Source organism: Akebia trifoliata, chromosome 9 (genome assembly GCF_017979445.1).
Source record: "Akebia trifoliata isolate Shusen 1 chromosome 9, ASM1797944v1, whole genome shotgun sequence".
NCBI lineage: Eukaryota > Viridiplantae > Streptophyta > Magnoliopsida > Ranunculales > Lardizabalaceae > Akebia > Akebia trifoliata.
The window spans coordinates 22,871,382-22,888,180 of NC_141383.1; the positions used below are offsets into that span (position 1 = coordinate 22,871,382).

At 32.5% G+C, this 16,799-nt stretch overlaps 1 protein-coding gene across 1 annotated transcript; it reads right to left on the reverse strand.

Moving 5' to 3' along the window:
• Positions 1-9,953: 9,953 nt before the first annotated feature.
• Positions 9,954-13,369, reverse strand: LOC147394764 (cyclic dof factor 1-like). Its single transcript, XM_086454217.1, has 2 exons — positions 12,908-13,369; positions 9,954-11,617 (listed from the first exon to the last, which is right to left on the reverse strand). The coding sequence occupies exons 1-2, from the start codon at positions 13,091-13,093 to the stop codon at positions 10,334-10,336; spliced, it is 1,470 nt and encodes a 489-aa protein (XP_086310343.1). The 5' UTR covers positions 13,094-13,369; the 3' UTR covers positions 9,954-10,333.
• Between the last annotated feature and the right edge of the window lie 3,430 nt (positions 13,370-16,799).

Sequence of the window (16,799 nt, forward strand, 5' to 3'; positions counted from 1 at the left end):
AATCTGGAGTTGGTTTAGCTACATATCGCTACTAGGATTGTCAATGGGCCGGCCTTTGTCTCGGTCCGATGTGATCAGGTTGGGTAGTGTTACTTGGCCCATTTAGTAATCGGGCTGGGCTCATGTTGGGAACTAGACAGGTTTGGCCGATAAGACTGATCTATGGTTTGGAGTTTGGACTGTGCAAGTTGAAATATTCTTGGATTTTTTGGTGGATGACAAGCTTATAATCATAGTAACAGAAAACTTCATTTTTTTTTTTTTTTTTTCAAAAAAAAAAGTCTTGTTTAAAACACATTTCGCACCTCTAACAATTAAAACAATAAAAAACAAAACTCAATTTAAAAAAAAAAAACACATTTTTTTATATATAAAATAAAATAGATTAAAAATAGAAATAACCCCAATTTTGCAAATCTATAGTTAATTTCTATGGCCTTATGGTTATTTGTACTTTGGTTCATTGCTTAATGTAGGATTTGATGATAATTGTTGATGCTATAATTTTGTTTTTTTCAATTGTGTGTTATTTTGCTCAAAAGATACATTGATGGTTACTTTTATTTTTTATTTTTATCATCATAAAATGTATAATTATGCATGGGAACATGTTATAATACATAAATATTCAATAATAATTTTTTTGCTAAAACATAGTGTAAACTTAGAATAAATGTCTAATATATTATATTTTACATTATGGATATATATTTTTCCCTAATTTTTAATATTTATCTTTTTTTTTTCCTGATTTTTTCTCGTTTCTTTTCCCTTCTTAAAATTTTTTCTGAAGTTTTCCCTTGCCGTTTTAAACCTGTACTCAGACTTGGTGACTATGCTAATAATTTGATCTATATAATTAATGTATTAATTATTATTTTGTTGTGAATTACAAGTCGATGGTTTGAATGACGTGTTTAAGATTTGGTGCGTGTATCACGAAATATTGTTGAATTTTTTGGTGATGACAAGTTTGTGATTTGGCTTCTATTGGATCTACACTTTGCTGATTTCTTGTCAATTACTTTTGTATGTCTGTGTGTGTGTGTGTGTGGATTTTTGATTGCTTATATGAGATTGATGTAGATAGGTTCACATTATATTATATCTTTAGTTTGATAATATTTATTTTCTAACACTACAATTCAATAAGAACTTTAAATTGTACATTTACACTTAATTTTCATGAAAATTAATTCAACAATTATATTCCTCCTCCTTAATTTAATTATAAATCTCATTTATTTATCTACTTCAACTAGATGGTCATTTTTTTTTTCGAAGAATTCATACGGGCCAAAGCAGACCAACCCCAGAGTCTCGAGGGAGAGTTCAAACTAAAATTGAGGACCAAGAGTAGTCGTTTGTAGGTGTCAAAGTCACTAATTAAATCATATAAACAGAGTCGAAAAAAATAAAATAAAATTCTATCTTAGTTCACGCCCAATCAATGACGCTTACTTTACATTAGTGGAAAAAAATAATTAAAAATCATCAATTATGTTATATGACAAAAGGAAGATATAAAAGTTGAAATGAGTGGATTGTAGATCAAATGCGAATAGGATTGTAGTTAATACTTAATAGGAAATTTATAATTTGTACTGCATTTCTTAGGAGAAAGAGTCGTGCTACACTGCCATCGTTGAACACTGTGTTTGATATTGTGTCGAATGGCAATGCACAAATAATCACGTATTTCTTTTCTCGAGATATAAGTTAAAAAATCAATGGTTCTCTATGCACGGACAAGTCAGTGTAGCGTTGAGCGTCATGTCCAACGAAGACAGTCTAGCATTTTCCTTCTTATAATGCCAACACAAACATATATAGCAGTGGTGGGAGCCTTGCATTAGTAAAATATTTGAGATAATTGTTGTCGGGAAACCAAAAAAGAAAGAAAAAAAAAAAACTCATTTTTATTGATAAGAAGCCATTAATTGAAACCCATGCATGGAACCCTATTCCTCGTGCCCTCCTTTGGGCCCACCCGCATGTCAAGACAATGAGTCAGTCCCTTGTCCTGACTCCTTAATTAGTAGACATCGTGAGACAGTGGACACCCCACCCATCGTCTCGAAAAAAATTATAAATAAATAAATAAATAAATAAAATTGCCAATTGTGTCTAACACGGGCAATATTTGTCTTTTAATATAGAGTTGCGATTCAAAACGATGTCCCGTTCCTAACACAACACACAATATCCATGTGGGAGGTTTTCATTGGAGAATAAGCACATGTTGCGATCCAGAACGATGTCCCGTTCCTAATGTAAAACACAATATCTATGTGGCATTTTTTCATTGGAGAATAAACACATCGGATTCCATGCCATATAGAAAACAGCTTGGTTAAGATCCCGAGTGGTTTAAACTCTAATCAAAATGTGCCAAGTAGACACTGTTCCTATTTTATAGGAATGGGCACCACACCTGATCCTGATTTTTGATTTAAAGGGGAGAATATGTTAAAAGCCTTAACTTTGAAGATACTTCCTTGTTAATAACCGACACGTGCCCCCCCCCACACAATCATTAGGCAATTTATATCGAAGTAACGAGGACAATAATAAAAAGTGAGACATAAAATATAAAGATACATAATTCTCTTATTTAAATTTTTTATTTTATCAAAATAACAATAGTTATAAATAGAAGAATGATCTCATAATGGGTCAATACTTCCATCCTTGTTAATAGCTGTTATCTCCAATTTTGTTACCATTATTCCTAACGACAGGCAAGAGTATAGAGAAATAAAACAAATTTTTTGTATTACACATAAACGCCATTTTTGAATGATGTAGAGGTAAGAAGTGCGACATTGGGACCACTAGTTAGGCATTGCTCCTTGAGGTCCAAATTAGAAAATCTCGAGACTAACTTTGGAACCAGCCAACCTAATCTTGATTCCCAAGGGAAACTTAGGACCTTCTCGACCAAGGATCACACGTTAGATCCGAAGACTTCGCTCTCAACTCATTGAAGTCGGGATGGTGATTGCGCCAGCCTCAAACAAGTCCCGTAACTAAAGGGCGGCACATGTTTGGTGTAAGGTAAAAATGTCTCGATCACAACGAAAATGTCTTGATCACAATGAGAAGACTCTTATGTCCCGTCTAAATCAAGCAAGTGCACGGATTGGACCATGGAACACCTGATCAAGATGAATGCAATCATGATCTATCAATAGAATTAGTATTGCTCTAATACAATTAATATAAAATGACCCAAATGCTTTCATCTTCCAATTTTTACGACAAGCCCTTGACTTTTCTTTCCAAAATCAGTCATTTTTAACTTACTGAGTAAAACATTTCCCTCATTTTCAATCTTAAGATTCTAATTAGTTCAACCTCTAGACATCAAGAACAATATAGGATTTTTGGAGAAGTAAAAGAAGATGAAAACTCGTGTAAAAAATCAAATATTTTCTACAAATGATTAAGGTGAGATTGAAAAGGATGTACAAAATATGAGATTGAATAGATAAAAAAATAATTTACTATAGAGGTTGAAGAGTATAAAGATGTAGAATTTTTGAAAGAAAAATCAAGGTTTTTAACTAGAAGTTGAAGATAAGGGCATTTAGGTCAAATTTTATTAATCTACCAAAGAAGACTGAGGTCAAGGAGGCATGCCACCAGTGTGAAAAACAGGGGTGTCTCAAATATTCATCAAAACTTGGAGGGGTATATCTAAAACTCTAAATCTCCCTAGGAGTAATAATATATCATAAAAGTTCCCCATCCACCCCACCATTAGAAAGTTACTTTGGAATTTTTTATTACTACTTTTTCTTGATTTTAATAAGAAAGCGAAGTCACACGCTTACACTTTGTTTGGACTTTGGAGTTTGGATATGCTTTGGATCTTTTTCAATCCACTTTAATTTAACATTATTTAAAGGAGAAAAGATTCAGTGTTTCTCAGCTCTCAATCATTCATACAGACCCAAACCCAACACCATCGATCTATCCATCAATCGATAGATCTAGTCCATTCACTGTGTGGGACACCTTTTGGATATTGGGTTCATCTACATTTATAACTTACAACAACCACTCAATGTATATACTTCTTTGTTTCCAACCAGTAATATTTGATTTTTTTTTTTTTTCCTTCTAAGTCCAAATTTATCTTGTGATCGAAAGATTAAGGAAATCTTTGGACTCGATGATTTCGATAGTCAACGTGGACCATTGATAGGGTAGGACTCTATCTATTGGATTGAACACTTTATTGGTGTAGTGTAGTCATGTTATGAATTATTGTATAATGAGTGAGCTATCGATTATTTTTTAGAAAGATTTAAAATGGGCCAGCATCTCAATGTGGTTAATCATCCTCTTAGACTAGGAACCCACATGGTTTTAAAACTTGTTTTGACTTCTCGTCCGTCAATAAGATCGAGTCATCTCAGACGAGTTTTCTTATTTATTCGGATCATCTTGTTCAAGAGTGACTTGCTGAGACAATGAATTAACTTAAATCAACGAATTTTTAGGATGATTTTACTGTTTGAGATGATTTGTCTATCTGCATCGTTGGTGGCTGATACCGAGATAAATCGGACGAGTTGTCTTGATCTCAGATGAGATTTAATACCATGGCTCCCCATCATCGTCTTGTTAAGCTATTGCTTTAGACCAACTAATCATATAGGCGAACCTCTCCACGGATAAATTATTTTAAAGATACAAAAAGAACTTAACATGAAAAATAAGGCTTAGTGGAAGGTAGACTTTGAATTTAGAAATGGTTATTTTCAGCTCAGCTACCTATTTTAATATGAGGATCATAATCACTTGGGCAATATTCTAAGTGTTCATTAAAATTAATCCTCTCATAAAACTTCTAGGGTATTGAGAATAAGAAATTGTTTTAATTCAAGTTGAAGAAGAATATAGAGTTGAATAATGATATGGAAATAGTTTCATCTGACCCACACTTGACCCATAGCCAGCAATTTTGAAGTTGTATGTTCAAGTCCAACTTAACTACCAAAAAACAAAATAGAGGGAAGTACTATTTCTCCTAATATGCTAAAATCATACATATGTTAATCATTTTTAGAAGCAAAACTCTCTTATCTATACCATTATAATAAGAGAATGATAAGATTTATCCTCCAAAATTCACATTAAATAAAATTTTAGATTACGAAAGTATTTTTATATAAATAATATATCTATAATGTAATAAAAAATAATATTTTTATTTTTTTAAATTTTCTTGACAAATAATAATTAAAATATACAATAATAAAAGCTCAAAATTTTCAGGAGTAGCAAGTATCTCTTCCCTAGTTAGGAGTAATTGTTGATCAACAATTTGAAGTTATGCATGTTTAAGATAATTCCGAAACCACAATGAAATCCACACTTTATTTTTAATAGAAATGTTGTTGTTTCATAAATCAGCATTTCAAAACTCCGATCACTTAGTCATATATTTGAGATCGTTGTCGTATTTTTTTGCTTTTTATTCTTTCTAAAATTTGTTGTTTCAAGTACTCTTACTTCAACTTTTATCTATAAAATCATTTAATCATGTAGGGTTGATATTTTCGCTTTAGGTGTTGATACATAACTATAGAGAAATACATGAGAACCTTATTAATTGAAGAATTTTTTCTATGACTCCTTGGAAGAAGAAAGGGGATCAAAAGTGACTTTCAAATTTAGTCAAAGACTTTGAATTAAAAGAATGAATAAATTTTTCTAGGGATTCTTGAGTTTTATATTACAAAATCCGAAAAAGCTACAAATATGATTGAGCATGAACAACATAAACGTTTAATAGAGATTTGAGTTAGGGGACGACGAATTTTTATATTGACTACCAACTTGACGTGATGGTCTTCCTTTATCTGAGCTTGGGATTTTATTATTTTATTATTTATTTTTGCTTAGTAATCACTAGGATGTATTACAATGTAGAACTCTTAATTCTACTAATGTTGTCTCACAACTCTTTATTTTCGAATTGCTCCGTCATATATATCTTATACTTGCATATATAGTAAAAATCTAACTCAACTCATGTATACATGCACCGATTAGCTTAATCATAATTTTTAGAACTTAATTCGAAACAAATCTCTTGACGTATATGTATAGATACAATAAATTGTAATTGAAATTTATATGATTATGACCCACACGTCATGAGAGTTGATGCCGACTCTCTCGATTGGGACAACCCAATGACCATAACAAATGCGCGTGAGAGTCGATCAATTAGCGGGAACCACATGTTCGACAATTGGGTTATATGGGGTGCCCATCATGCAATGTTGATAATTAAAGTCAAAGTTCAATGGCATCATAAGGGCTAGACTGAAAAAATAAATAAATAAATAAATTAAAAATCGTGATGATCATATCTGATTGAAGGATCATGTCAGATTGCTCCTACTATGATCAAATTCTTCTTAAAACTTTAGCTTCAGATATTGTTGCTGATGAATCTTTAACTGCTTTCTTTTAAGAGTCAAATAACAAAAGCTATAGAAGAAAAAGAGAGTTGCTATTGTCACACCAACTGTGTGTAATTCTTTGGGGATATATACATGGGAGCGGCTCAACAGCCCTAAAGTTTTGGCATAATGTTTGTCAAATTTTAGGGCTGTTGAACCGCTTCATATATATATATATATATATATATATATATATATATATATATATATATATATATATATATATATTATATATATATATATGTGGGTCAGGTTCAAGGGCCATATGAGAAAACATATGTAAAAACTTTCATTTTTAATAAAATTTTAAAATGTGGGTTAGAAATTTTGGATTGAGCTGATTTTTTGTGAGGATGATCTCTATGATGGGAAGATCATCAAAAAAAAAAAAAAATCAGCCCAATCTGAAACTTCTAACCCCATTAAAAGTGATTTAGAATGTGGACCGTCGATTTTTTATCAATTTTTATCACTAATTTGTAAATAACTTTTGATGGATTTAGAAGTTTCTGATTGAGCTGATTTTTTGTGAGGATGATCTTTTCATCATAGTGACCATCCTTGCAAAAAATCAGCTCAATCCAAAACCTCTAACTCTTATTTTGAAAAATGAAAGTTTTGTCATATGTTTTCTCATATGACCCTTGAACCGCCCTCTATATATATATATAAGAATTGGTGTGACATTAGTAAAAGTTGGTGCGGCAATAGTAGCTCTCAAGAACAAAAGGAAATTTTGATGAATCCCTCCAGCTTTTGGTAAAAATTAGATATACCTCCAAGTTTTCAAACTAATGATATACCCATTGACCATAATCTTTCATGGGAGACTAACAAAAGGACCAAAATGCCCTTGTTTTTAATCTCTTGCCGAAAACCCATTGTTGTTGAGGTAGAAGATCATAGACTTTTAGGTTCTTTATGATTACAGGGAGTTCATTTTCAAGGGATTATGAATTCGTTGAGAAAATGAACGTTAGAAAATGAATTCCTTCTTTTTCAAAGGTCGTTTCCAGGGAATATGAATTCCTTGAGAAAATGATCAATGGAATGGATTTTCCTGCATTGGGTGGTTTTGCTAAAATAAGCTATCATACACTTGGAAATCGCATTTTCTATGGAAATTTTTTCTTCCGCAAATTTTCCATGAACATTATACCACAACGTAAAAATAATCTATATTTGATAATCCAAGAATTTCATAAAATTCGACGAACCAAGGCGTCAAAATTTTTTTTATGGGTCGAAACCGTCAAATTAATGGAGAATGAGAGAAATTCGGTGTCTAAAAATCGCGAGCCTTAGCCTATTGAATTTTATTGTCAAATTTTTCATTTTTCACATAATGTACTAACCCTTAGCAAAAAATCAATATTTTTTTTTTGTGTGAAAGTAGTCGAAGATAATGGCATTTTCGTTTTGGCCTCTTATGGAATACCAAAAGTCTAAGGGTATCCGTAGATATCTCTAATTTTCTCCAAAACCTAAAAGAGTGCCCCAAAATTACTTTTAAAAAAAGAAAAAAAAAAAAAACGAAAAAAGAAAAAAGAAAAAAAAAGAGACAAATAAAAAAGTCTTCACATGCATTGGGTCCCCTAACAACTTATCGTATACAAGAAATGTGGCCTCTCATTGTAGATAATGGCACGAAATATCTGAATGTTTCAATCCAGCCTCATTGATCCCAGACACAATATGGTTCAGATTTAGATGTTATTGATTTAATGGACCTATTTGTCATGAATCATTAGAGCTACAATGTTACCTAAACCACCTATCTCTATCAAGATAAATAAGAAATTCGGGTTAGTTTATCAATAATTTAAACAATTTGTCGTCTTAAGTCGAAACTGTTTGATGTAAATAAGAAATTCGGGTTAGTTTATCAATAATTTAAACAATTTGTCGTCTTAAGTCGAAACTGTTTGATGTTCGATTAAGCGGTGACAGTGCTAATTAACTCGTCAAATTGACTATTTTAATCATTAATAAAAGTAATTAGTTAGTCTTAGAGATATAGTAATCAAAGTCCAAGTTGATTTAATTAAAGAAATTGAAGAAAAAGAAAGAAGACTTTATAGCTAACTTTCCACCTTTTTGTATAGTTGTTTTATACCATGGGACCATGAAAAGAAAGATGCTTGGCTTTTATGATAAAATTAATCTGCACTAGAGAAGGAGGCCCTACATGACTTTTGTTTCTTTTTGGTTTTTGTTCATTTTTTCTTTTCTTCCCACCTTGAACCCATCCTTATATTTTTCCAACTTTCAAGCATGGCTGTAGGGAATGATTTCTACTACCTTGGCCTCATCTGAGTTTAAATAATTGCATTATTGGATCTTCTTCAAATCTTTTCCTTGATATTGTTGAGTTTTATTCCTTATCCATAGTTTTTTTATTTTTAATTGTTTAGGGTATTTTAATTGGACTCTGTGAATTTTCGAATGAGGGAAACTAAGTTTCTTATTCTTTATTTAATTACTAGAGTTTGCTCGTACCTATGGGCATCTTCTTTGGGGTTAAAAGGGGAAAAAGAGAAAAGAAAGTAAACTTAAAGAGGGGTTATTGGAAAAAGAGAAAAAGTTGAAAATGTATTCTTCAAAAGAGGAAGACGAGAAAAGGGTAAAATTAATATCAACAAACATTCTTTACAAGGTATAAAGATTGAGACAAAGAAGTGAAATCTACTATTGTGTTTTATTATATAAGCGAATTTGTATGTGCCTCCAACACAAGCATCCTCTTTTAGGGTTAAGTGGGTAAAAGAGGGAAAGACAAAGAAATTGGAATGGAATTGTTGGAAAGGTGACTAGAAGAGGAAAAGCAATAGATTTAAATTTGAAAGACTAATCTTGAAAAAGGAAGAGAAAAGAGAAAAGTGAAAATAATTCTCGAGATTTATAACGGGATTAAATCCCAATCCCTCTTTATGCATTGGAGTCCACCATTGTGTTATGTTGATTATGTCTTCTACTCTTGTATGTGGAGGGTTGTCGTGGATTCAACTGGATCTTTTGAGATTCGTTAACGACCCGCATGACTTGTTTAAGTCCGGGGGCTTCGCCCCCGGACAAAATATTAGGCCCATTTAATTTGATTTTGAATCCGACCCGTTTAACCTCTTTGTAACCCTAAGTATATAAAGGGTAAGAGATGAAATCAGGGTGCAAGAGATATACCAGAGACAGAGAGAATTTGTAACCGTGTTCTTCTTTGGTTAATATAGTGAAATCGTCATTTTCGTCCGTGGACGTAGGTTGATTCTTTGACCAAACCATATATATTTTGTGTCGTGTGAGATTCTTGAGTTCTTGCTTGATTTATACTTCGGATCATAGGGTTTAGTCTAACATGTTATTATATACATTTTCATTTCTTTTGATAAGTTGGAGAAACTATATAGTTTAAGTTCATGATCTATAAAAATGTCGACAACCAACCATTTTGAAATGTAAACCACCCATTTCATCTCGAGATAAAATCACCATACTTTGGATTAAGAACACTTATAAAAATGACATACAGACGTTTCAAATTCACAAATTTATTTTTAGTACATCTGACACTCACTCAACGACTCTTTTTTTTCCTACCTCAACCTCACTATTTCACATATTAGGTATACACATGTACCCAAACTGAGAAAACCATCTAAATGAAAAAAAAAAAAAACGGGAGTAGTTCATAATATCAAAGAAAAAGTTGAAATCAAGGCTACTTGAACTGCATTTCTGATTCCTGCAATGAAGCTGGTGCATTGAAAATGGTCCCATGGAAAAGTTAGGTGATGAAAATTCGCCTCAACGAATCAAACCTCTTAACACTATGAAACACTTATCTCTACAACCCGTTACGAGGTCTCATGGAAGTTGAGAGACCGACATAAAGCTGCAGGGTTGGCTTGCAACATTTGAGAGGTTTCGGATAATTGATTCTTATCATCACCCTTCGATTTGAAAGCCTTGAAGAGACCTCCCCTACTAATTGTATCGGCTTTATCATTCTTAATCCCCAATGTAGCCCATATCGAGCTCTTTGCAGCTTCTTCAGGATCATCGATCCTCAAAGTCTTTGGAATCCAAAGACTTCTCTCAGAATTGCTCTGCTTTGTTGGATCTTCTTTCTCCAAAATGCTCGGTTTAAGCATGTCTCCATTTCTCGAATGCTTCCCCAATGTTGGAGAATTTGGACTTGAAGTCGGGGCAACATTGTTTGGAGAAGAATTTGATGGGGAAGGCCAAGGATAGCTCCAACCCCAATAAGGTGTTGCGTGGTAGAATGGTACGGGAAAGGTTGGAGGACAGAACGTAGGAGGTGGAGGTATTGAAGAGCTCCACTGAGCCGTGTTCCATGGATGAGTCCACGGAGTCCCAGGGAAGCACGGTATCTGTGGAGGGAACCCATGATAAGTCTGCATCCTTGGCTCTTGCAAACCTATTTTACTTCCACTCTCTATAGGATTTGAAGATGTAACACAGGATCGATTTGAGTTCTGGTCACCGTTTTCTCCCCATCCACAAGAATCTGGAATTTTGAGCTCCTCGGGTCTACGAAACCCATTATTCTGAGTGGTTTTATCAGCAATTTTCAACACAGAAGCAATGGATTCACACAGGGGAGTTTCCGAGCCAAAGGTGAGGACTGTTCCATTGTGCTTCAATGAAGGGTGGTGGATCCCATCTGAGATATGTGTTCTAGCTGTTTGGAGGGCTTCAGAGACGGTGATGTGTCTGTAATGTGAGGCAGAGTTCTTGTTCTTTCGACGACCAGCCCCCACAGGTACATTTCTCATGGTTCCACCCGCCGTCCAGTATCTCTGGCACTTCTTGCAGAAGTGTCGGGGTTGGTTGACGTTATAATTGTTGTAGTAACAGAACTTGGTGTCCATGCTATTACAACGAGGACATGGAAGTATCTTGTCGGGCTTCTTTAGGATTTTCTCTTGTGAGATACCTGTCGCATTTGGTTCGTCTTCGGTCTTGGAAATTTTTCGAGTCATGGTTTCTTTGTCAGTTGAGGCTATTTCTGGATCCTCATTAATCCCCATGGACATAGCATGATCTGTTACTTCGGAAATCTCGGGTAGGGTTCCATCCTTCTCCTTGGTCTCCATGGCTTGTATACTCAATTGGTCCTGAAATTATGAATAAGAAGTTCAATAAAAGAGCAATAAAGCCAGGAAAAACTAAATTGTCGAACAAATATGAATCCCATGAATCACGATTTTGGGAGAGAGGGGAAACTAATACAGAACAAAACTTATGCTTAATTCTTCTTCTAATTTGAACATCTTATAACATTTTCAAGAAGGCTAAATACTATATCTACTTATTTACACTAGATTCAGCTCCAAGGGTAGCAATAACAGGGAAAACCCAAAAACAAGGTAAATCAGATACAATAAACCACACTGGAATCAATAATTCTCGATGAAAAACACCCGAACCTTCGGATAAAAACCACAACTCATAGACTTTAATTTACAGAGTTGGCACCTTCAAACAGCCAAATCTTTGAAGATCCAACACACCACATAAAGATTCTAATTTTGGTAAAAAGATGGTTGGTCTGTTACCGATGGATTTGGAACCCAGAAAATTTGTGGTAAAACAAAGTGAAGTTGTCCAGAAACAAAGTTCTTCAGTTCTCCTCTCTCGAGGAGTTGACAAAGATTGTCGCTGAAGCACAATCAACAATTCCAGTTTGACAAAATAGGATTTTTAAGCAAAATCTGAATTCCACAGAGATATCCCATTAACCTTTTTATTTTTTATAATTATCACTGAAACCAGACTGAAGCAAAGCAGATCCAAAGGAAATCAAATCAAAACATGTAATTTTGACTCAATTCTATAAAAAAGTTTTTAGATAAAATGGATCTTAATCTAAAATCCCCCATTAGTAAGGGAAGTAACAAAGTTTCCTTGGAAGATTTAAAAATCGAAAATTTTTAAACAGAACTCCATAACAAGTTCTTCTGAAAATGGAAGGATAAACCTAAATTTACTTGATGAGAGATAAAATTCAATGTTTTTTAAAGATTAGAAGCTTATTTAGTGTTAAAAAAAGTAGAAAAATCCGACTAAAATTGTTACAAAATAAAATAACCATAATTATAAAAAAGATAATAGTCCCTTTAATATTAAAGAAAAATAAAATCAAACCAAGAATGGAACTTCACCACAGAAAAATAACCCAAAATATTAACATCCCTAAACCCAAATTAGACCCAAACCTTCCACAAATCACCATAATTTAGAAAATAAACACACAAACACAAAAGAACTCAAATTTCTGAAAAATGGGTTGTTCTTAGATTTGCAAAAAATTCTAATCCAATTAACAAGTTCCACAGCTCTGTTAACACACACACACACACAAACACAAACACAAACATACACATACACACACACACACACTATACCTTCTCTTCTGTCTGGTTTTCCTCTACTCCTTTGTTGGATTCCTCCTCCTTCGAATTCGTTGAAGTTAGATCGAAATCGTGATTCTCACTTCCATCTTCTCCGGAGAACGCTGGAAATTCCTCGTTTGGCGGAAGAGGAATCGTCTTCCCAAACAACTTAATCGCCGTATCTTTCGTTTCCAACATTTTCAACTCTCTCTCCCTCTCTCTCTCTCTCTCTCTCTTCAGTGGTAAAGCTTCAACAAAAGTAGAGATCGTCGTCTGTTTCTCCTTCACTAGAAACGTAGAGTCGTCGTCGTTGTTGTTGTTAATCTTCGCTTTGCTCTGTTTAACAAAGCTATGAGTTGCCACGTCATCAAGAAGACGATTCTGAGCCACAAGTTCTTGTGGCCTTCTGGTCTCTCTGTTTCAATTAAGTGGACGCACCCACCACTTCTAATCCTAGTCAGCATCTCCTCCCCACTCTCCAATTCCAAAACACCTCGTTCTCTCAAATAATCGTCTTTTCCTCTCTTTGGTCCTATTAATTTTTTTCTTATTTGGCCTTTTGTTCTTTGCCTTTATTTTTTGTGGATTAAAATGTAAGTTGGCCCACTAGAAAGTTTATGTTTGATATTTTATATTACAAAAGCAAGTATGAAATATAAAAAAGTGTTTTGAGAAAGTAAGCCATTTTAGATGTATTTCTCTTAAATTCTACAAGTCTTAGAACTAATAATTTTATTTAAATCACAACCCTTACAAGTAATAATTCCATATATGTTAGCTCCCTTGTTAGTTAAGTAAATTAATGTCTTCATATCATGGTTTTAAATTTCGACTAAGATCGAGACGACTCATCTGAGTCATCTCGATATCATCAAAGAACTAGATAGATAGGATAGGATATCTCGTGTGTCTACAATCTGGTGAGACAAACAAGATGACTTGGACAATATTTTGAAAATCTCATCTGAGACAGTAAAATTTGTTTGAATTATTTAAACTCATCCAAGTCAATTGGGATTTGTATATTTTAATTTGATTAATTTTTTTTTTCTTTTTAAATATTTATTATTCAAATAAAAAATATGATTTTATTACTAAACATCTTCTAATCTATCTTTTTTTTTAAATATAATTATTTTCGTATACATATTTATGAATAAATAATTGTAAAATCGAGTTAAATGGTTTATCTTGTCAGGGACGTCGAACCAAGTTTTGAAACTATACTTCATATATTCGAAAGTTAGAACTATATCCTTGACCATTGACTTTGATGGTTTAAGTTGGAGATGATGAGAAATATTCTTTCAAATTGTTTGTTCTTGCTTAAATTCAATTTCTTAGGTAGACAGATTTATATAGGGGTGAAGTTTAATTAGGGTGTAAATTTAGACAAACAAATTTAATAAATGAATGCATACATTAAAAAAAAATAGAAATCCTCAAAATTTTCTCAATCATCTTCTAAATTATTGATTAAATTAAATTGAATTTGAATAATGGTATTTTTATATCAAAAAATTAATTTTAAATGTTATCTTAGTATATGACCTGAAGACACTTCTAAGACATAAGGTAGTTGGTATTTTCTTAGGTATTTATTTTCCTTTTTTTAATGTTGGCAGATCATGATTTTTTTACAATTAAAGAAAAAATGATTCTTTGAAGTTTGAACCCATTCAATGCATGTTGAGAAGATTGGAAGAAAAGGAACATCCTTATTTTTTAAGGAAAAAAAACTTTCTTCAGAAGATCGTTGTTATTATTATTATTAAGCAGGTAAAATTCTTGGACTTACCTTGGACAATTTTGATTATTTTAATAATGGATTTCTTTCTCCAAAAGTCAGTTAGAGTACCGGTGTGATACCTGTCAAATATTCTTTGACGCTCAAGTTAAAATGAAAGTTGAATAAAATAATAATTATAAGTTTTTAATCTTCTTTTAAAAATCCTTTCTTACATGACTTTTTCTCTATTTATAGGCTAATCTCTTTATTTAACCATCCACTTAGTCACGTGATCAATTTTCTTTTTTAAGGGGATATAGGGTGATTTTCTCTCTAAATCTTAGGATTATCTTAATGAAAATTATCTTAAAAATGAAAGTTATCCACATAGGAAAAGATATGATTGACATAGTCAATAACTTCTATATTCTTGGAACCTTATCATAATTCTAACTCAAAGAAAAAGAAAACTCATCCTTAGAATCTACTCTGATCTACTCTTCCCTGCATAGGGAAAAGTAGATACTTAGTTTGACTCAGTCGTACTATGTTGATTAGAGCTGTTAAGTACCTTAGGTACCACATAGCTAGACAACGTTATAGTCTATCCTACTCAACTGCCAACGTTATATATATGAGAGTGACAAATGACATATTTTTCTTTATTATATTTTTATTACTTTTTCTTTCCCTTGTTGTAAGTAAATTTGCTTCACATATTTAATTTTCTTCTCTTTTGTTTTTTTAAAATAAAGATTATACATTTTAGAAAACATGGAAAAGAATAGAAAAGGGAAGGGGGAATTAGAAAACAATATTATAGATGAAGATAATAAGAAGTATTAGAAAACACAAGACAAGACATACTATCATAGAGTAAAATGATAAAATAGGATCTATAAATTTTATTTCTTTGTTGGAAATTCGGTACTAATTTCTATAAAAAAGATAGAGAAGAAGTTTGAGAAAAATTTTAATTTCGAATTGAATGCAATAGAAAATACTTAACTAATAATAATAGGTTGCAACATGTACGAAACACTGTCCTAAAATGAAATTCGCCGCTGCTATAGTATCACAGTTCTGTAGGCGTCCATTTTTCAAGATATAACAACCCATGTTCTAAGTGAGTACTCCAATTGGAACATAACTTTGAATTCGACAAAATTATGTGCTCTCACAATGTAATATATAAGTATATTAACAACGATTAAATAGTGAGAAATAACGAGAAGGAGATGAGAGAATTGTAATTAAATTCAACTAAACAAATTGTTTAAATAAAAGAAGAAGTGATTGTTCGGACATTCACAAATCTCTTCATTTTGTATTGGTTAGAACAGATGAAGACACCAACACTAGCGAGCCTTCACAAGCACCCACATGATGTTTAAATCCGAAATTTGCACCCTTTTGCACGCGCATCGTATGTGCGCATACTATTAAAATTTTTAGATCATTTGATCCAAATTCTAATTGGAATCTTGGATTTTCCTCTTAGCTTTCGTGTGCATCGTGTGCCCATCAACTACCTCTATTAATTTTAAAATTAATAAAAATACAACCATACAAGACTTGCAAATCAACTCTATTCCTAATCGATGTGAAATTATAATTACATAAGGCAAATACAACATTTCAACTAAAGCAAAAGAGAATAAAATAAAAAATAAAAGCGAAAGGTAGATTTGAATTTTATCCTAAGATTAATATCCAATAAATATTAAAGGATTCTCTAATTCAACTCTCCAAAAGTTCCAACATTCTTTATTATTATAATGATAGAAGACACATTAGAATGGTTTGACACCAAAATTGGGAAATCCAATAAATACCCTTACCGTTGCATTTAAACTTAATATTATGAGGTTCATACAAAATCTTAGTAAATTGCAATCCACCATCCTTATTATCTAATTAGTTTTTGAAATTACAAAAAGTAACCATTTTAAATTATTTTCAAAATTCACTTAATATTTTAAACTACAAAGGACCCCTTATAACACATGTGGGCTTGCACATGCCACCTACTTATATATGTAATTTCATTTAACTTATATCCTTAATTAGGTTGACGCAAACAGACGTGTTTGAGTCTTTTTTAGATTTGTTGGATTCGTTACTTGATTAGAGAAATTCAATTGAGTCGTGATAATCTGATGCCCCCCTATGATA